The sequence below is a fragment of the Thermobia domestica genome, chromosome 1 (assembly GCF_964235325.1).
Source record: "Thermobia domestica chromosome 1, izTheDome1.hap1.1, whole genome shotgun sequence".
Lineage (NCBI taxonomy): Eukaryota > Metazoa > Arthropoda > Insecta > Zygentoma > Lepismatidae > Thermobia > Thermobia domestica.
Window position 1 is genome coordinate 243,894,074 of NC_137454.1, and position 23,011 is coordinate 243,917,084.

Genomic DNA, 23,011 nt, shown 5'->3' on the forward strand with positions numbered 1-23,011 from the left:
TACAAATATACACATACTACTTAAACTACAAGACACATCATGCCAATACACACCAATCATCACTATCATTAATACATGTTATACTAATAAATATACACAGACAACATTCAGATTTTACCATTTTAAATCGGCTCGAAAGGAAAGGGAAAGAAAGGAACAGGGCCAACTGGCCCTTGTATTTACTAAATCACATTCTTAAAATCAACCTGTTTAATCAATGCCCCGAGGGGACATATCGAAGTGTTGACTAACAATAGGACCCCTGCCCTGAAGGGGCAGGAACCCGGAACAAACTACATGTTCAACTCATCCCGCTGGAAGCCGTACTCCCAATTTGGGAGTCAGATAGGAGCCCTTACTGTAAATTTACACGTGCATTATTCTACCTATCTTAACTACAACGAAATTAAATACCGCCATATATGTTAAAAAAAATCACTCGCTACCTACATAAACAAATCTATATATGGACAGGTCTTATAACCCTCAATTAGCAGGAAAATTGGAAGGTGAAAATATCAGGGGAAACACTGATCTTCAGAACCGGTTTTAGGAAAAGAAAAACGGAAATCACACTACTTCTGAATCCTGTCCATAGCGATCGGAAGATGAAATCATGGCGTCACTATATTGCACTTACTATTTCAGCTTTTTAGTCCAGTTTTTTACTATGAAATTTAATAGTTCATGGCTCCTCGAGACCTCCAGTGATTTTACATGTTAATAAAATCCCAAATGTTACCTTGTTTGCAGCTTTTCTAGCTCCTTTTTGACTTTCTGAGCTGGGAAGATCTTAGTCCGGCGTCTTCATTGAAATTCTTGCAAGGAATGGGAATAATCGCGCCCTAATATCATAGCGTGGGTTTATCCTCCAATCAAAACAAAGCATTTTGGCGGTGGGGCTTTGAAACGAATAAAATTTGGTAAAATCTGGATTAAACTAGATTTTAGAAGGACCTAGGTATCTAAACGAGAGGTGAAGGGTGGTCCTGAAAATTCTGTCGAATTTTAGATTGGTTATTTGATCTGAAAAGTTCCGTCCAATAGTGGACCTATGTTTTCAGATAGCACTGACACCGTAAGAATTGTAATAATCCATTTACACATCCATATACAAGACTTATAACTAATTTAAAATATAAATAAAGGTATTGACTCCCAAAACTATAATTCCTAATATTTTTTTTTTTTTTTTTTTTTTTTTACAGTTTTCCATGTTAATTTGAAATAGAATAACAAACAAAATTACGAATTATATGAACAGCCAGAAATTTTTTTGTTAAACGTCAAGTACAGTCGGTGCAAAAAATTTCGGGCACCCTCCTATTAAAAACATAATCTCATTAGACTGTAATGGCATGCCAGTAAGCTCTTAGCTCTAGACTAAACAGCAAGTCGAACTTAAATGTCCATATATTGTTTAAACATAGCTTGTAAAATCACAGTGTTTATACAGCACATTTTCGAGTGTCAGTAGTGGATAGTCCTATGATCCACGTGCAGCACTACCTGTAACTGTTTGCATTCAAAAGCTGCATTGCTACGTAGGTGATTCCACTATGTCAGCATTGCCACGCCTTTACGGTGCCGATCCATTTGGCAGTCATAGCAATAAAGTGAGAGTTGGACTTCGCCTGATGCAAGCGTAATGACAGTACTGGCTCCACAACTTAAAGCTCACAGTCTGAGCAAGATGTGCAACAAGTGCAGGAAGGAACGAAGTAGGCACCATTCCAGAGCAGCTGACGTACGGGCAAATGATGATCAAGAATCGTTTGATGGGCAGTCTCTTAGTGGAAATCCTGATTAGCTTTTCACAACAATTGACATATTGAACCAGAGCTTTCAGGTACTTGGTGCGTCACCAATTCAGAAAAAGAAGCTGAAGAGATTGACACCCCAGGTCTTTCTCCCGACGTAGTCACACGAAAATCATTGTAGACTTCAGGCCCATTTTTGGCCCAAGTTGACATTTGGCACCTTATGCCGAACATATGGGGCTACCTTGGTACCCAATTTCAAGAAAATCAAATGGGCAGTTTCTGAGATATTACTAATCCAAAATTTTCCCGAAAAATATTTGATTTTCAAATAAATGTTCCTGACATATCTTGTAGCCTATTCTTTCCTCTTCAAAACTGTATATTATTTTACTCTCTAGCTCAATATTTACGGGAGATATGACCAATTGAAGTTAAGATTCTACAAAGAACATTAAATTTTTCAATTTTTTACCTTCCTGTACTTTGAAACTACAGGGGGTACAGGGCTACAATTTGGTGCATGATCATTTCTCATAGAGGCCTACATGTACAAAAGTTCCATCGAAATCTTGACACCATGAGGTTTCGGGCTTGGTTGATTTCACATGAAATAACCCTATAAGTAATCATTCGCATTTGTATTACGTAAATATACTAGAATATCTTTACAACAGGAAAACAAAAAAAATTGTTTTGTTTTGAGCAACTGTACTGAAACCAAATCAGTGTACAGATTGTTTTTGATTACGAAAAGACCCGCTTGTGGCATTCTGTACTTACAAACGAGCTTGTGTATTTCCCTCGATCCACAGCCAATGAATCAATGATTATATCTTTGTTTACGGCTGTTCACATTATGACGTGCTGTGATTATTGATTACATGTATGAGATTCTGAAGGCTGTTAAGAATTAGAATATTCTGAATATAAGAATAACGTTACGGTACTATCTGATCTGGGCAAAGGCTTCTCAAGTAGAAATATTTTGATGTGGAACGTACTTCGTTTTGCTGCGGTAGCAAACTTTGAATGTGAACTGGCTTCACCCTTTCGCATCGACTACCTTTTTCGTGAATTCGGTAACTTTTAGTTAATCTGATATGACTCCTAGTGTAATTACGCCCGAATTGGTTTTACGTAACGTTTGGAAATAAAATTACTGAATTTTAAAACCTCGAAATTGTTCTACACATTAAAAAAAAAAAAAAAAAAAAAAAAAGAAGAACTATGATTTTCTAGGTTATTTTGGGTAGTGGGTGCATACAATTTTAAACTTATGTTGAACAGATGATTTTGTCTAATATCTCGTCATAAGCCTGAGAAATTCTCGATGAAAAATAAGAGGGGAGAAGTACTCAGGGTAACGGCAGAGGGGAAAGAAGGAAAGCGGGTATTAGAGGGTGGTGATAAATTTTCAAATCATACATACCATCAAAAATCTATTGAATAATTTTGAGAACGAGAAATACACGAATTTCGTATACTTTATTCTGTTCTTCCTACAAAGAAACAAAGTGAAAAAGCTCTTCATTATCGATGAAAAAAATCTTAAAAAGAGGGAGACGGAAGCAAATATTATACATTTTATTTTACTTGGTAGACATGCCTTGATATCTTGTGAATATTAAAAAGTTTTTTTTTTTTCTTTAAATCATACAATAGTCACAATCATACAATCTTTAAACAAGCAGTTTTTACTTTGAATTCATAGCCGAGGGTGTAAGAAGTTGGGGTGCAGAATGCATTTTTCTTTGAAGAAAATAAATATAAAATGAAACAATTTGAAGTTAGAAAGAGAAAGCTGAACATTGAGAAACATGGAAAAATCATTTTCAGATCCGCACGTAAGAAAGGAAAAAAAAAAAAAGTATTAATCCCAGAAGCTGCAGACAGGCAAAATATTATTATTAATGATAATAATAGGTTGACTGTCTCGATATAAAATAAGACAATGACGAAATAGGTAAGCAATCTTTTCGTTAACTTAAAAGTTACGCTGAAGACGGTACGTAAAGTTTAAGGTAGCTGACAAATATCGACCTGAAGCAGAAAGAGAAAGAGTATGAGGCAATTTATTTTCGGATGTTCGTACTTGACAAGTAGCTATTGGGTAGCAGTATATATATATATATATATATATATATATATATATATATATATCGGGTGATTCCGTTAGTCCGTACCAGGCTTTTAAATCGAAAACGGTCCGAGATATGTACAAACTGAAAAACACGCATTCCATTAGTTGCAAAGGACAACAGAGCGAATTAAAAAGTTTGGTCCCAGGGTCCCAGACGGGGTCCAACTCAAAATTGTCAAATGGAAAGAGGGGTCAAGTGGTATTTTGCTTGAAAGCTCATGTAGAAAGAAAGAAGCTACAACAAGTCCCGATTCGTTACGATCACCCTATGCAACATGGCGGCGGGTCAAAATGTCATCAAAAGTTGCATTGAAATGAATGTGAAAAAACACATATTCCAGTGGAATTGGCGGTAAAATTGTTGGACAGTGCCCGGTAGCCCTGGAGAGTTGTGGTGTTCATCATAAAAACACATCAGCGAATGGTGCACACAGCCGAAATATTGAGTCAGTGACACTAGTCGGTCGGGAGAAAACAACTGTTTTCACTTTGCTTGCACAGAATTCTTCGAGATATGGAACGAGGCAAGCATGCTCTACCAATGTTTCCTGAATCTGTTTTGTAAGAGGTTTGGGGCTCTTCCCAGATCTTGACCTTGGTGTCCGTACAGGATGTGTGTTTGAAAGCCCTTGTCGGTAGTTGTAATGTTGCTTCTTAGGGTGGCCTCTCCCCTCCCAGACTTCCGACACTATGGGATCAAGGAAATTGAACACTGTATCCTCCCGACTGGCTAGTGCAACGGACGGAATATTTCGGCTGTGTGCACTACGCGATGATTTGTTTTCATGATGCACATCATAACTCTCCAGGGTACAGGAATTATACGGAACATTTTCCTGGGACATGTTGTTTTGCACCATTTGCCCGCATTTAGCCCAGAACCCAAAACGGCGGTATAAATAGATCTGTATTTTGGACTTGCCATGTGCTATCCAATGACATAAATCTTGCCAATCCCCGAGTGTCACGTTGCTACCCTCTCCGCGTTATTGTGCTATTTCCGCTCGAGAATGCATTTTCCCCCCAATTTCCGACCTAGGTTTGAATGATGTCACAGCCTGGTTCGTCTGTATACCTATCTTAAGCTCAGTGTTCCTCAGTAACAACAGGAGAATAATGGGATTGACGCAAGGTTCCAGCCCTGTCCTTTTCTTCCCTATGCGTCGTGTAAAAGTGAAATTCATGAGACATTAATGTCGTGAAACGTATAACTCCAAATGAAATACCGAAATGAATAAACATACTCATCTTTGATAACGATTACTGCAACTGTATTGTGCTGTTTGCTGGTTTATATTTGTTGTACAAAACATACGCCTTTCGAGAGAAACAGTCGCAGACAACCTTGAATTGAAAGGCACGAACTGAGGTACGCTGGAACACAGTTTGTTCCACAGTAAGTTGAGCAGGCTTTGCTGAAGGGTCGTTAGTACGAATTGTAGTGAAGTACTTGTGCTGTGCAAAAATAATACACGCTACGAATTGAGGTGTGTTTGTGTCAGAAGGCTTCCATTTCATTGTAGAAGGTGGCACGTACTACCCTAATATCGTGTGTTAGTGCAGTGTCGGCTAAAGGTAGCATTGTATCGGAACAATGCCATATACGAACTGAGAGGCATTTCACATGTTAATGGTGTTAGGGGAATGTAGGCAAAACTATAGAGCTACAGCCCGAATTTATAACGCAAGATTCCCACAGCGACAATCAATTTCCCATAATGTACTTCGACGGTTAGCAAATCGTCTGAAACAAACAGGGCGCATACCTTCTCAATATGGGGGTCACAAACATGCTCCAATTGTAGATGACCACGATGTCGTTATTGATGTTTTGGCTGCCATCGAAGTACGTCCTAATGCATCCTCAAGAGATATTGCCCGGGATCGTGGAATTAGTCAAACAAGTGTACTGCGTATACTGTGGAAGCATAGATGCCACCCATATCATATCTCCTTGTGCCAGGTGCTAACAGATGCCGACCGTAATAAGCGCCTCCAGTTTTGTAATTGGGCCCGTCAGAAATTGAGGACAAACCCAACGTTTTTCAGTATGTACGTGCTGTGGATAGACGAAGCAATATTTACAAGTGATGGTCATGTCAACCTACACAATGCGCATTATTGGGCTGTGGAGAATCCGCACTGGACACTACAGATCGACCGTCAAAGTCGTTGGATCATCAATGTATGGGGTGGTATCATTGGAACACATGTAATTGGGCCCTGGTTTATTGATGGAAATTTAACGTCGGCTCTGTTCCATCAATTCTTGACAGAACATCTACCCCAACTGCTGGAAAACATCCCACTTCATGTGCGGCGTAATATGTGGATGCAATTGGCTGGTTGTCCAGCACATGCTGCTCGTATATGCAGAGGTGCATTAAATACTTTATTTCCGCGCCGTTGGTTAGGAAGAGGGTCCAATACTCCTTTCCCTCTTCGCTCTCCAGACCTTACGTGTTTGGGGCCGCGGTGGCTCAGTGGTAGAGCGTGTTCACCTCTGCTGTTTGGGGTCCCGGTTTCGATCCCAGCCTCCGTCAAGTGAACTTTGTGGTGGACAAACACCGTGTGCGTGGGTTTTCTCGGGTTCTCCCGTTTCCTCCCACTTTCTTCATTTCACCATTTCATTCATTACTCATCTCCGTCTCCTTTAGCCTAACCGGCATAACCGTGGGACATAAAACTGAAAGATTTCATTTCATTTTCATTTTCAGACCTTGTGCATGGACTATTATTTCTGGGGTCGACTCAAGGAGCTTGTTTACACGAATAGACCAACTACACCAGAAGATATGAGGCAACGTATAATGACCGCATTTCGAAGCATAGGAGAGGCAGAGCTTGAAGCTGTGGGCTATAATTATTATCGCCGTCTGGACCGTTGTCGTGCTGTACATGGACGACAATTTCGGTAAAACGTGATGTAAAACGTGCTGTGTGAAGTGCACATCTGTTACATAACGGACAGCAGCCGTCTCCAAGGTAAATATGATATATCCTTTGTACGTTATGCGATGGTAAATTAATTCTTAGAACAACGTTAGACGTTTCAATATAATATGCTTACCTGTCCACCATAACGCTTCCATTTCCATACTGTATATGTTACCAGTGTTGACTACGAGACGAGACAAGACAACACTTTTCAGTAGTGTCACGAAAGAGAACTGAACAGTCTTTGTAGTATTGTACCCGGAAAACGTATGTTACCAAAGAAATATAGCTGTTCAAAATGTTAAGGGTCTTCCCTCCAGCACAATCAAACAACTGCTAATTTGGAGGTGGACCCTGCCTGGATATCTCGAACTTGTTACCGTGATATGTTGTACTTTTGAAATAATGAGACACTTGTTTTTCTGTTTTTACGTCTGGCTGCCCGTTTCAGATTTATAGGGGTGACCATATTGTTTTCAATGCAACTTTTGATGAAATTTTGACCCGCCGCCATGTTGCATAGGGTGATCGTAGAGAATCAGGACTTGTAGCTTCTTTCGTTTTACAAGAGCTTTCAAGCGATATACCACTTGACCCCTCTCTCCATTTGACAATTTTGAGTTGGACCCCGTCTGGGACCCTGGGACGAAACTTTTTACTTCCCTCTGTTGTCCTTGCAACTAATGGGATACGTGTTTTTCAGTTTGTACATATCTCGGACCGTTTTCGATTTAAAGGCCTGGTACGGACTAACGGAATCACCCGAGATATATATATATGTATGTATGTATGTATGTATATGTGTGTGTGTGTGTGTGTTGTTGTGTGTTTATGTATGTATGTGTAGATATAATACAGGGCTTAAAAAAATCTTGCAAGTACTCGCCAGCCAAAAAAATCTGCTAGCCAGACCATTTTGTAGTTAATGTTTTTACAAATAAACAAAAATAACTGCGACGCAGTAAACATATCAATACATTTTTTTTATTTTGTTTATTGACTCTTACAAATAATAAAAAAAAGTGACGTGTGCTGTTTATTCTTGAGTTCACGTTTTTGACTGATCAGACTAGACCCGCCAAATGTAAAAAAGTACTCGTCAGTGGCGACCAGGCAAGTGGAGTTTTCAAGCCCTGTATATATATATATATATATATATATATTTATTTATTCTTAATTGAAGTATTTACAATGTTTGCTTTTTTCTTTGAAGTATGTTCAACTTTTACATCAGCATTTTATGTGCTTACTTTAGTTTCTTCTAGAAGATTTGCTTTAGTTACTGGATGCTTATATTGAAAATACAATATTATATGTTCGTAGATGCGCAAATTGCTTCGATTGCCCGAGCTGTCTACACACACTATCAACACGAGCTACTACTATATCCACACAAAGCCCAGATGACCCTTCGAAGATGATACCTCGCAAAGTGTACTATTTAGCTTGTAGTTTTTGTCGCTGGACATCTCGTGACGCAGGATTACCAGATCAAAATGTTGGTAAGTCGTTGGCTGTTGGTAAGATGTATTTGAAAGTCGAAAAATATTGGAACATTTTAGTTAGAGGAGTTCAGTCATATTGATGATAGTGGAGTAAATAATTTGGGCTCTGATAAAAACATTCCAGTCAGGTCTTCTATATATAACACACTGCGTTTGTAACCTATTAATGAATCATCTGGTACATGGAGGAATGGTGTAAACTTGCAGTTAGATTCAACATTAATCGGTCTCATGAGTAGGAAATTTTAAAATCAATATTGTCACGGAGAATTCATTGATAACGGACTTCCGTTATTCCAGTATAAACATGCTTTACGATACAGCGTTGCCAGATTTTGAACCAGTGGTACGCCTCGTACATTCAGAAAATAGAGTATTATTATGTACTAGTCTAGTTAGCCGTTATTCAAATTAGTTATCCCGAATTCTTAGTATTAATTAAAAAAGAAAAATTATTTCGATCAGTAATTTTTCGTATTAAGGTGCGTTGCAAAATGATACGAACGATACAAGATATCGTCATATTATGTGATCGGAAAGGAAACGGAAAATGGAAGTGAGGGTGAATGACACAGTGTCGTATTTATGTTACGCGATAACAGGTATTGTAGAAATAGACGCATATAGACGACATGACGAAACGAAAATAAAAAAACAGCCCAAGAGAAGTGTTGCAAAATGATACGAACCAGACATGTTTAGCATAACAACACATAGCTAGTTCGCTGCTACGATCATAGAAGGCGCTGGACGAGAAGGCGAGATGTATAACAGACTAATGATAGAAGTGTAAGGTAGTGTACTGCAACGAGGACGTCTGGGTGAGGTGGCGAGTAAGAGAAGCATAATGGGCCGTGGCAAAGTACTGTCTGAGTGCGAAAAGGGACAAATAGTGGCATATAAAGAAGAAGGTGTATCTGTTAATGAAATATGCACGTCGAATTGGGCGGAGTGCTTGTGTCGTGAACAATTTTCTTAAACTTGGGATGCGGTATGGAGTAAAGAAATCATCAGGTAGGCCGCGTAAACTAACGCCACAACAGGAACAACAGGTTGTTCGAAAGCTAAGTTGTGGTGGAATATCCCTTACACAGTTGGCACGAGACCCTAATATTCGTGTACATAAATCTATCTTATCAAGAGCTGTGAAACGCTGCAATTATCTCCGATATAAGAAGTGCAAGCGACAGCCACGACTCACCGCGCAGCACAAGGAGCGACGGGTGAATTGGGCCAAGACACATGTGACCTGGAAGCAGCACTGGCGTCGTGTCATCTTCAGTGATGAAAAGAAATTTAATTTGGATGGTCCCGATGGCTGGCGATACTATTGGCACGATTTGCGGAAGGAGGAACAGATGTTCTGTTAACGACAGCAAGGAGGGCAGTCGTTAATGGTGTGGGGAGGCTTTGGTTATTATGGTACAACAAACCTCGCATTTCCTACATCTCGCATGACATCAACCACGTACCAAACAACACTTGCAGACAATTTGTTGCCATTTGCGGCGCGAATTGCCGGTCCCGATTGGATTTTCCAACAGGACAATGCCACTATCCATGTTGCTGGAACTACAAGGGATTGGTTTCGGGACAAAGGTGTGATTGTACTTGATTGACCTTCCAATTCCCCAGACATAAACCCGATGGAAAATCTATGGGGAATATTGTGTCGCTCAGTGTACGCCAACGGTACACAGTACAAGAATGTTCGTGAGTTGCAGGATGCCATCATCGCTGCATGGAATCAAATTGATGTGACTCTGCTGCAAACGCTCGTAGACAGCGTGTTTGATCGAGTGTTCAAGTTGGTGTTACGAAACGGCTCATTTATTGGCTATTAGAACTGGCTTTTGTGTTGCGTTCGTATCATTTTGCAACATTTATTATCGTATTGTTTTGGTTATTTTTTGCTTTCAATTTGGTTAGCCGTGGAAGTGAGTGAACTATCCATGGCCTGTATACATATCCTCCTTGTGCATCTTTACATATCATGTATTCCATCCTTAACATGCGTTTACTAAAGTTATGTCACATATTTGGATCGTTCGTATCATTTTGCAACATACCTTATTAGCTTTGAATAGAACTTATTTTCATTAGTGGAGAGAGAGAGAGAGAGAGAGAGAGTGAGAGAGTGAGTGAGTGAGTGAGTGAGTGAGTGTGTGTGTGTGTGTGTTTGTTTGTTTGTTTGTTTGTTTGTTTGTTTAAATGTTGGCATTAATGTAGAGGTTTCATCGTCGTATTTTCCATTTGTGAATGTGTTGCTTTATCATGCGTAAGTTTGTCTTTGGTTGAGTTTTTTCTAATTTTTGATACTTCCTATTGATACAAATGGCGAAAGTGAAGAGACTGTTAAACCGTTTAAAATTAATTTTTAAACATAGCACTTGGGTCGAGGATTTTTACAATTTATTTTCAATTCAAATACACATTTTAAGGGGGAAAAGGAAAGTCAAGTGTATATCTTTCTGATATTTTTCATAAATCTCTTCCCATGCGAAGAATGGGCAAATCAGCTAATCTAAATAACTGTCTCAATAATGCTATAGGGATTGATATTTTTTAAAAGAAAATAATTTTGTTGATTTTTATAGTTTTAATTCTAGTTCTTTCTATTTAAACCACCTGTTATCCAATTTGTTCAGTTCGACGAAGGACTATATACCCCTACTTTACTTTTTTTTTTTTTCGTGTGCCCTTGTAGGTGTTTTTGTTTTGTTTTGTTTACAGTGAATTAAATGTTGCCTTTTACGAGCTGTATTCCAGGAAAAATAGGTACTTTGATAACATTCAGGGTAAAGATATGTTTCGAATATTATAAATTTAATTACCTCACTTCGAGTGGAAAAACCTTCCGACATTGTAGATTTCACTGGGAATCGAACCAGGGTCTTCGGCACCAAAAGCACGAGTACTAACTATTAAGCCACTCTGATTTTTCGGCAGTACACTGTATTAGTGTTTTCTACTACATTATTAGTATAATTATTTGACTGAATTTTGCAGTTTCTCGTTTATTGTACTACTACGGATCTGTAGATATGTTTGAATAATTGGGATGTTGGAGAATTAATTAACGTTCTTCTATTATTGCTTCCTTCTTGTCGTCTTTGAGTAATAATAACTTGCATTTGGGCAGCTGAGGCTTCGCCCCCAGAGCGCGGCTCCTTGACTTCTTAATACTTTGCTTGTTCACTCTGTTACAGCAGTGCTTGTTTTATCCAGGAACTAGCAACTTATTATGCGATGCTTATTTTGCGAGCTTTCTGTTTATTTGTAATTTGTAGTTTTCGAAAAAAGAAATTAGAACGTTTTTGAAGGGGGCAGACCCCTTGCATACTGTCAAGAGAAAGTTCGATTCTTTTTGTTATAACCTTGTCGAATTTCCAGTATTTGCTTTTTGTTAAATAGTTTTTCAGTTTTTTTTTTTTTTTTTTTTTTCTAAGAACAATAGTAAGGTATGGGTCATCATCCCTTAGAACTTTCACAAATTTACTTTCTGAAAGAAAATTTTTACCATTTACTTTCTGTTAAAAACTTTTTTTTTCCCGTAGGATTAATAATAAGGAAGTTCCCTAACGAGGGTTAAGAAACGCTTCTCATTTTCCCTCTGACATCAGTAGTAAGAAAGTTCTGGATCTTTCAAAAAAAAAAAAAAAAAAAAAAAAAAAAAAAAAAAAAAAAAAAAAAGTGGGATCGAATTGTAGAAACCCCATAGAACCCCGTAAAGACAGAATATTTTTTGACTATTTTCTTATTTGTCTGTTTCAAAAACTACGAGCATGCCAAGTTTTCAGTTTCTATTCCGGTTTGTAGTAAACTTTTTGTTGAAAAATAACCCTATAATAAGGGCAAATTTTTCTGTGGATTAATTTCGGGAGATTACAGACATGCTCAATTTCATCATTGTGTCCTACCGAGAATACCTAATGATTATTGAGTGTAAGTATCCCATAAATAACGGGGAAGATTTTTCAGTTCCCCATGAAACTCCACTGAAGTTGGATTTTTAAAAATTATTTTAAGTGATTAGACAATGCTATAATAAACCTATAAGGATACCAAATTTCAGGTTTTTATTCTAATTACGTAAAACATTAGATTAAAAAAAGTAAACATTTAAGTAACATGGAGAATTTTTACATGCCCATTTTTTACCTTCAGAAAATATAAAATTATACTTTTAAAAATTTTCCACTTGGTTTCTCTGTTAAAGCTATAAGCATGCCATATTTCAACTTTCAACGTCAACCGGAAGTATCCGTGATTTGTCAGTAAGTCGGTTCATGTAGCTTTATATATATTAGAGGTGATAGTGAAGACTACCATGACATCACCATCATCAAAGTGTGTTTGTTATTTCAGCTTGAAAGTAATCATGATTTCAACTTCCTGTACTGACACTTCTTATTTTCTATTGAGCTACACTTTTTTTTTTTTTTTTTTTTTTTTTTTTTTTTTTTTTTTTTTTACATATCTCGCTGTTGTTGCTTTTCCGAAATTACGTTCGATTCCAGCATCCTGCTGGGGTCTGAATGTGTAAGAGACGTATCGACCTATTTCTTTCGACATTCTTTTGTATTTCATTCTATCTTTTCTTTAGTTATCCTCATGGTCGTTTTCTTGTCATTTCCGTGTGTATGTAAGCTTTCCTTTCATCTTGCATTTGATTTTTATATTTTTTAAAGAAGACTCAATCGAAATATACATCCAATAACTCGAAGCAGTGGGAAAATTAGTCACGCCTGCAGGCCGTGTTTAAACCTAGGACTCGCAAATACTGTATTGTGTAAATCCTTATTATAATTATAGAATCTGCGTCAGGGAAGCAAAATTGGTAGTTTAATATAGTAATCATTAAAAGACAAAATTTATTAATTGTGTTTAATTAAAAGTACAATAGTAGAATCAATGATTATAATTATTGGTATGATTTGTATTATACATTATGGTATGATTACTATCCATCAACGATGAGATTCTCACAAGATATCGTAAAATTAATAGTATATTTCTATATAATATACAAGAGTTAATACAACTGTTTAATTTGTCTAGCAACGGGTGCGTGGCCGGAACGTGAGAACCCTCATGCCTCACGAATTAGTGCTTTATTGGAACACTACAAAGTGATAGCACAGAAAGAGAAACAGGAACGGGAAAGAAAGAAGTTCACTCCACGGAGAAGCTACTTACATTTTTCAGTAAGTATGTATCAGTTGTGTAGGAAATTTTTGGTGGTTGCTAGTGGGCGATCGTTGAAAGTGTAATATTAGGTAGATAAGTGATCTTTATATCCTGTTTTTTGGTAAACTGAAAAATCTTGTGTGGGAGATTAAACCCAGGTTAGTCGAGTATAGTTTTCTCAATGTGAAATATTTAATCGGTTGGCAGTTATAGTGTGGGAAGCTTCAAAAACATTAATCTTTACTTTTGCGATATCGTACTTTATGTTTCAGTTGAATTAGTTTTCCCCTAAGCTTACGAATCAATGATTAAATCTAATGATACGGCTGTTCACATTATGAAATGTTCTGATTAAGCTGATTTTATTATGAGATTCGTAATGGCTGGGCTTCTTCCCACAACAGAAAATAATTAACGTTGGAGTGTCATCGCTTAGCCCGTGAATTCTATTTATTAAAATTCATCCTGTATGCTAGATTTTCATACTATAGGTGTAGTTATTTCAATTATCAGTATTACTGCACGTAACTAATTCTACGATAAGAATTCGATCGAATAGAAATGAAGTAAAAGTGAAGTGTGTGTGTGAAGTTTTACATTTTTAAAGTTACTTAAGTTAACAGTACTTGAGAGAAAGTATGCTATAGTTCAAATGAGAACATGTTTACAAGCACATTGTTGTTACTTCTAAATATAAATAAATGGTATAGCAACTACGTGCTCTTCACAGATTAGTTATAGTAATTTCTACAAATAACATACAAGTAAATTTAATTTGCAGTTATCTAGAAATTCATTCGAGTTTTAGCGCACGAGAGGACAAAGCTTTTAAATTCAGTGTTAGCGTTTAGTGTGTGCATTGTATTTTTTCTGAGAAGCATGTTTCATTGTGGTAATAGTAGTAACAATTATCTGGAATTACCGTTACCGTTTTCTTCACAAGAAGGATAAAGATCTAAGACTAGTGATAAAATGTACAACAGACATTTGTCCAGAAAGCAAAAGGTTTTACCATATTTTCGAAGAGGGAGGTGGTGTACTTTTTTTCTCAGCAGTGTTCCTAGAGAAGGGAGGAACCTTAATAATCGTCCAGTTTAGCAATTTATAGATGTCACTGAAGAAAGTTTCAGAGAACACTGAAATCGTGTGAGTAAATCACAAAAATTAGAGGCACAAGATAGCTGTTTCTTTGTGATTCTGTAAATAAGCAACTCTGAGCAAAGCAAACAGCTATTATGATATGAACATGTGTATGAAATATAATATATTGCAAAATGTCACATATTTCCGTATGGTTTACATGAATAAATTAGCTTTAAATTCTTAAAGAATGGTTGTTGTTGTTGTTGATTTGGAGTTTAACGTCCCTTTCAGCAGCGAGGCTATATGAGACGGGACCTACTGATTAACGTGGAATCCGAACCACATGAGCTCCCGCTGGGATTAAGAGAATGGTTTTAAAATGGTTAAGGAATGAGTAACACCTCATAAGGGTGGTAATTAGGGCGGAAGTTGTTTGTATGAAGGACGTTTGTTGTTTCTACTACATAAAATGGTCAATTGGTCACTACATTTTTTACAAGGTTGTCTACAAAGTAGCTTTTCCAATGTTATTAGGCACTCATATACCTGCAAGAATAAAATCCATTCCATGTTTGGATATATACATAGAAAGCAATTTTGTAATATATGTATATTAAATAGAAAGAAATTGTTGCTGATTAATCGGAGCATATATTTTCTCTAAGACATTCCGATCATTCTCATTGGTTTGGTTGAAATCGGTCAAATACAAACTGGTAAAAGGGAGTGGGCTTCTCGAAACTTCAGAGTTTCCGTATTGTAAATAATATATAATGAGAAAAATATCCTTGATAATTCCAACCCTTCCACCTAGCTGGTTTAGTGTCTAGCGCATACGTTTCTGTTCCACGGGTAGCGGGTTCGATTTCTGATGAGAGAGAGTCCTGAAATCTAAACATCCTCATAATATTTAATCTTAAACTGTAAATCCACGTTTCTTGAGACGCTAAACTCCAGCCAGTCAGCAGTTGCGATGTAAAGTTGAGATAAACGAGGATATAAATCACGTGGCCAACACCAAAATAACTCTAAAACAGTTTCACGAGGTTTAGAGTTCCCTAATCGTTTTGTAAGTCACGTATCCTATTTTTAGGACAAAATCGATACACATTTTTAGAGGACTTCTCTCTGACACAATTACCAATTATTTTAACTTTCGAGCGACGAAAGGAGAGAAGACAGTGTGGTGATCATGAAAAAGAAAATCGAATTTGATATTTCAAGGGATTTACATGTTTCATTCCCTATAGATACCGAAATAGTGTTTTTTCGGGTCTGTTTGTCCGTCCGCTCTGATGTGCACACACCTAGAGGCCATACCATTGAACGTATCATAACCTAATTTTAAATTTAAGGTTTTTATGTGAATCTTTTTTTTTTTTTTTTTTAATTTTCTTCCTATCCTTACAAATAAGAGTGGTTTACTAAAGGATTAAAATAAATTACGATTTTCTCGAACTGCTCCAACGATTTTGTTTATATTTCATAAAAGTTTTTCACTAACAAGCGCCACAGCGTTGTATTAGTCATGAAAAATTGAAAATCGTGGGTGTAAATTTTTTTCGGACGATTTTCTCAAAAACAATTCTGCTGATTTTGTTCATATTTCATTAATATCCTGACAGTATGGCGTAACTCATTTGTCCTGGAAAAAATTAGGAGGGGTAGTTTTATTTTATTTATTTATTTTTTGTACGATTTTCTCAAACTGCTCAGGTAATTTTGTTCATATTTCATGAATAAATATATGATTAACAACCTGTCATTACGATGTAATTTATTTGTTATGAAATAATCTAGAAGGGGTAGTTTATTGTTAGGGTTTTTTTTTTCTTTCTTTTGGATGATTTTCTGAAAAACGACTCAGGCGCTTTTGTTCATATTTCATAAATAAATACTGTATTTAAATAATAATCCATTAATGCTGTTGAAATTTACTTCGTGAGAATATCCACAAGGGATAATTTGCTCTTGGTGCGTTTTTTGAAAGTTTTGTAAAATACACTCATAGAGTTTTGTTATTTTTTAAACAAATATTTCATTAATAACTTAAATATGTGACAGATGTTATTTTTTACGCAAAAATCTACAAGGGGTAGTTCACTTTTTTTTTTCTCGGGAGTTTTCCAAAGTATTTCACGGGAAAATATTCCATTAATAACTGCAACATAATTTCGTTGAAAAAAAAATGGTGCGCGAAAGTTTAGTGGGGTGGGCCATACTTTTTATTCATTACCTTGTAGACTTTTTGAAGCGATATCTAAAAAAGGTGGTAACACAATTTCCCCACAGTCGCCTGTAATAGAGCCGATTCAGCCAGTTTTTCATGAAGCTGAGACTTAGCCAAGTAGCTTGTCGCACTTTACGATACAAAAACCGTTATCCTCAGTTTCTGAATCAGTTTTATGCATGTTTGAAATTTTCCTCCCTCAAATCGCCCTTCAGAGTTCTTTCTATACTGAAACCTATCGGCTCTTTTCTTATGTTCTAGAATGTAGAGTTACTCCATTTAATGAAAATAGTACCCCCCTTTAAAAAAAAAAAAAAAAAAAAAAAAAATTCGTTATATAAACTACCTTGTCACAATACTTTCATATGACAAAATATGGGAATGAATATGAAATTAAAAGGTACTCATTTGCTCTTTTTTTTATATTTTTAACATTAATTAGTAGAGTTTTCGCTGAGTAGGAGTAAAGTGGATGGAAATTACACAAGTGATAACTATATAAACATATCACTTGAAAACATAACATTTTTAGGCTTTCAGTGGGCCCTACCATACTCACACCACATTTTCACTTTATGCACGGCTTGACAGTACCGACAGCATAGTCAGCAAAAATTCAAGGATTGGTGGCTTTTTTAAAGAATCTGTAACATAGTAGAGAAGAGAAAGTTTATATATACGTTTCATTTTTTTAAATAAAAATATTATTATATATAGGCCTATACCAGGTTATCATAAAATAAGTATCGCTGTTCAGAGAACACTGTAGACGTAACCACTCGGCAGAATGAAACCAAACTTGGTAGGAGTATATTTGAGAACATGCAGAAGAGATTGGTGTAGAAAATAAAATTAGTTCCTATTTTCTCCACCAGAGGTAATTATGGCGCTGTGCAACACCAAGTAGGTGCAGCGTGGAAGAAAAATGACACTAGTGATGCTAAATGAAAAAAAAAAAGTGTAATTACCTCTTATGTAGGTCTCGTGGCATTGATTACCGATGCTATTAGTACCCCGTGGTCAGTGGCGGATTTACGGATGTAGGGGGCTTTTGAGCTGAAGCGTCCCTTTAAAAGTCTTGAATATCTTACAAAACGAAGTTGTTAGTCTTTCCTGTGTTCATAAACTTCAAGCTCCCTCAAAATTCCAGGAAAAGATTGTCAAATCTCGCCTCCAGAGGCTATTGTGTTTCTGTTCAGTGTTAAGTGTGGTAAGTGTTGTATGGAAAAAAATTACATTATTGATATTCAATGAAATAAAGGCCTAATTATGCCCCCGTGCGACTCGTGGCATTGATTTTTACTCCTAATTAATAACCCCGTGTTGTAGTGATGTGTTAAGGGTGATGGTGATGTGCGATACTCCCCAAAGACAGGTCTTTGACGTGAAGGTTCCTGGACAAGGAAAATCCAAGGTGACTAGACCGTATAAGATGATGACGTTCTAAGGATGGGACCTACAGGTTAACATGGGATCCGATTCATGTCTCTTCACCGGAAATCGAATCCGGGACAACTTGATCACAAGGCAACGAGTGTGGGAAGAAAAAAAGCAAACATCGGATCACCATCAATTCACTTCTGGCACATAGTGACGCCCAAACCCTTATCACTGAAACACATGCAGGCGTGAGTAAGCACCGGGAGAGGTAATTACAGCCTTTCATAAAATTTAGCACCACTAATGTAGTTTTTCTTCCACGCTGCACTTAGTTGGCGTTGTACAGCGCCATGATTCTCTGATGGTAAAAATTGGAACTAATTTTGTTTTCTACACCAATCGCTTCTGCATGTTCCCAAATATAATTCTGCCAAGTTTGATTGCATTCTGTAAGTGGTTACGTCTCCAGAGTTCTCTGAACAGCGATACTATTTTATGATAACCTGGTATGTAAGACATCTCTTCAAACGGCTGACATTTACATTGGTGATGATGGTCAGTCAACCTTCTGTTATCGATTAAGAAAAAAAAGATTGTATGAGAGCTCTGCTAACGATCAGGCAATCAAGAAATGTCTAAAATATGTACTCATAAACAATATGAGTACATCAGATAATTTAGGGTATTATTTGCCACGAAACTTCCCCTAAAATATTACTAATTTAGAAGAGTAGAAAAGACATGTTTTACATACGTAATTATCTGGGATTATTATTATTATTATTATTATTATTATTATTATTATTATTATTATTATTATTATTAATTATTATTATTATTATTTTGGTTCCTTATTCTAGGATAAGTTTGGTTTGACAGCAGTAATGGCTAGAAAACGAGCTGGTTTGTCTCCTTTGTGCGGAATCTCGCTTAAGGATGAATCTGGAGCTCCCCCAGAGCTTGTTCCGTCAGAGGCCTCTGAAGAAATCGAGCAGCTACCGGAGGACGTCTTTCAAAAACCAGTCAATTTAAATACAGGTATGATTTATAACTTAATTTTATCGTGTTGCGAGATAATATTTTTCTGTTTATTTAACCAGAAAATAATAAAAACATTATCACACTTCACAAAGGAAATTAAGCTTATCTATTTCGCTTAAACACATCATTAGGGAAGGGAAGTAGGAAGAAAACATTAGGGAAGGGAAGTAGGAAGAAATCATCAGGGAAGGGAAGTAGGAAGAAAAAAAATTACAGGAAAGTAACTTCGAAACATACCTTTGGCCTTCACATTCGGATCGATAATCAGTTCCAGTTCTGGATTCCGATATGGCACCCAACGGTTTTCAGTTACTTCTGTTGTTTAGTTAACTCTTCCCGCTGATCTTTTTGCGTCCAAAACAGCTTGGATCCGACGTGGAATGGACGTATACAGCTCTTGAATCGCGGTGTGTGGAATTTTGTACCATTGTTCCTCCAAAACATGCTCCAGTTCCTTAAGGGATACTGGTGGAGGGTAATGAGACCGAACACGCCTTTCTAAGACAGACCACAATGGCTCAATGATGTTCAGATCTGGTGATTGTGGAACCCAGGGGAGGTGTGATAGCTCCTGGTCATGCTCCTCAAACCATGATTTCACCGTTTTTGCAGCGTGACAGGGTGCCAAATCATCTTAGGTCATCACCATTAGGAAACAATATTTGGGCCATGGGTAGAACCTGGTCCATGATTTGTGTTATGCCCTCGTGACATCGGACACAGTGCCTTTCGATACATAATGTTCGCCACTGTTGCCACTGAAGCTCCAACCAAACGGGCACCAACAACTATGCCTCTTTGGAAGTCTTTCAGGTCGCACATTTTACCGCACCACTTTCACACCACGACACTCGCAGGTGAACTGGTTACTGCTGACGGAAGAGGAAGGTCCACATGACACATTGAAAGCAAAAAACGATCGGCAACCGTAACACGTGTTGTACAGTGGAGGGCCAAACTTACGTGTCTTGTATGTAGTACGTGTCTTGTGTTTTTAGATTTTTTCTCCCCCCCCCCCCTCTCTCTCTCTCTCTCTCTCTCTCTCTCTCTCTCTATATATATATATATATATATATATATATATATATATATATATATATATATATATATATATATATATATATATATATATATGTCAGAAAACTAAGGTAAACAATGGCTTTTGAACAGTGAGATATAGGCTTCAGGTATTTTATAGAATTTTCTCATAATCAGCTTTAGTTCATTTGTAACTGCAGAAAAACAGCAATTATTAATCTGCCATGTGAAGGATTACATGGCCATGTGAAGGATTGTCTCTGTTTTGAAAAGCAATATGAAGTTGAGGGAATTTCTGTGGAAACTTTTGTTAAGCAAGTTTAGAAATCAATGAATAAAGAAATGAAGGAACAGACGTTAATAGGGAAAAGGAAATTTTGAGAAGAATCGTGGTTGAAATAAATACAAGAAACATTGTTTTAGTGTAGGAAAAAAAATACTTATATACTGTCATTTTTCAATATAGTTCTTCGTCTTCGTGTATGCAGTGTCGCCATCTTTCGGAACCTTTCTTATTGGTTAAGGAGAAAATACTTCTAAGAAGTATACACATTAAGTAAGATAGCGGGATGAAAATAATTTCAATTATTATTATTATTATTATTATTATTATTATTATTATTATTATTATTATTATTATTATTATTATTATTATTAAAGGCCAATGAACGACGATACTACAAATTGATTTAAACAAACTGTTTTTAAAATGCAGTATGTTTTTAGTGTGAAAAGCTGTACAGCTAAAAATAAAAATAAAGTATTTAAATGCAATTAAGTAAATATGATTGAAAGACTTAAGTATACTTTTTAAACTTAGTTACGTGAAATTGTCTTCCAAGTATTATATATGTGTATTGTAAGTTAGTTTTTTATGTAGATTTGAGATATGTAATAACTTGATGCAGTGTCATTTAAAAAACTACAACTTTATGTTCAGTTGGCAACACTGTTAACCTTGTTATATTACAGAGTATATTAAACAATGTTCCCCTGCCGATTTTTGCATGGTGCAAAATTTCAGCGCTTTTTGTCTATTTAAAAGTTATCACAAGGGCGTATCAAGATAGGTCTACCCTGTATATATCAGGTGTTCTAAAAATGGCACCCACAGAGCGTTATTCTACAAGTCAAACTAAAGCAAAACTATATATATTTGTGTACCCTTCGAGTCCTCGTCTGGAGAGACAAATTGCACAATGTGGCAACGTAAAGAACCATAGATTAGATGTACCAATCTCTCAAATAGTTACATCGATTCTTTCCAGATGGTAGCTAAAGTTGATGTTGATTGACACTAGCATCACTTATTAGTGTAGCAATCGATTCAACTACTTGCTGTATTCGTAGAGTAATGCTAATGATTGCAAGTTAAACTGCGACGTGGCCACGTTGTAAAATTTTGATTCCTCATAGGGGCTGAAGGAGGCCCTGGAGGACATACATTGTATAACATTTTTGCTTTATTTTGGCCTGTAGAATAGTGCTCTGTGGTCCGTGAGCGCCATTTTTAGAACACCCGATATATGTTGTACGTTTTGAAGAAGATACATCTAAGGAATCTCAATAATAAAATATTTCAGAAATAGTAGTATAGTAAATAGCAATATTTACCAAGAAGAAAACGGTAGTTTTTGAAATATTGCAGATGTTTATGTACTTATCTGTCTTCAGGTAACATGAAGGTGATTCATGTATGTTTTATCATATTGTTTGTTTTCTAAAAGAAGCATGGTTTATTTTTTTTAGTTACCACTCTTGTTCAGAGCCTTTCGCAGCCTGACTTCCAGCCATTGTCGGTAGGAGAACTGTTTCCAGCTCATAAGCATCTTCTTATCAAGAGATCTCAGAGATGTAGATCTTGTGAACATAATTTAAGCAAGCCTGAATACAATCCTACTTCTATCAAGTTCAAAATTCAACTAGCAGCATAGTAAGTCTTAAGTAATTGTTATATAGGTATTATAAGTAGAGTGAAGTATTTTGTGAAACCAGGGGTAAACTGATGATTTACCATTACTTCGTAATCAGAAGGGTTCTGGTTCAAACCCTGCAGGCGACACCATAAGATAGTTCCAGGGTTGTATCCCCCCCCCCGTCATTGTAATTGACAGAATATCCCCAGGGTCTGCCCAAGTTCCTTTCCTTCGAGCTTATTGTTGATTGTTAATGATTTCAGTGTAAATTGGCTTCGGGGGCTATATATGGAAGTTCGGCAAATAGACTGATTTTAAGGAAATATAATAGTACTGAATAGATTATAAAAGAACTCGCCTCAAGTGTTTTAATTTTAGTGTAAGTTATTTTGGGTATTAATAACTACATAACGTATCATAGTCAATTAAAATTTTTGCACAAGGCATATTGACGCACGAAATTAATGTACATCGTATTCACGGATGTTAGAAATAGATGATTTTTACAGAGACAGTCATCTGCTTGAATAATCATAAAATTAAAGATGCACCTACCGAATCATATGCATATCACATCCTATAAATACAAAGGTTCATTGTGTCATCATTAGTCACACTTCACATCTATCCTATAATTATAACCTTGTCCGGACCGCATCCTGTTTAGTAGGTTAAGGATTCAGTGATATTCCAGCTTGTGAGACAGTGTAGCAGGTCCTGTAAGTCCTTCAGTATGGGAGATAACGTTGATCTTCATACATCTTCATACAACACACTGTTACATGAGG

General features: G+C 36.6%; 1 protein-coding gene across 2 annotated transcripts in view; it reads left to right on the plus strand.

The window, feature by feature from the left end:
- The window catches only part of DCTN4-p62 (dynactin subunit 4), a 59,451-nt gene that overhangs the window by 16,860 nt on the left and 19,580 nt on the right, over positions 1–23,011 (plus strand). Inside the window, exons 3-7 of one of the 2 annotated variants that reach the window (XM_081771650.1) lie at positions 6,621–6,888; positions 8,164–8,342; positions 13,407–13,552; positions 19,089–19,266; positions 22,057–22,240. In XM_081771650.1, the coding sequence (XP_081627776.1) occupies positions 8,258–8,342; positions 13,407–13,552; positions 19,089–19,266; positions 22,057–22,240 (593 nt within the window). In that variant the 5' untranslated portion in view covers positions 6,621–6,888; positions 8,164–8,257. The remainder of the gene's footprint in view (positions 1–6,620; positions 6,889–8,163; positions 8,343–13,406; positions 13,553–19,088; positions 19,267–22,056; positions 22,241–23,011) is intronic. The other variant, XM_081771644.1, reaches the window with a different exon arrangement.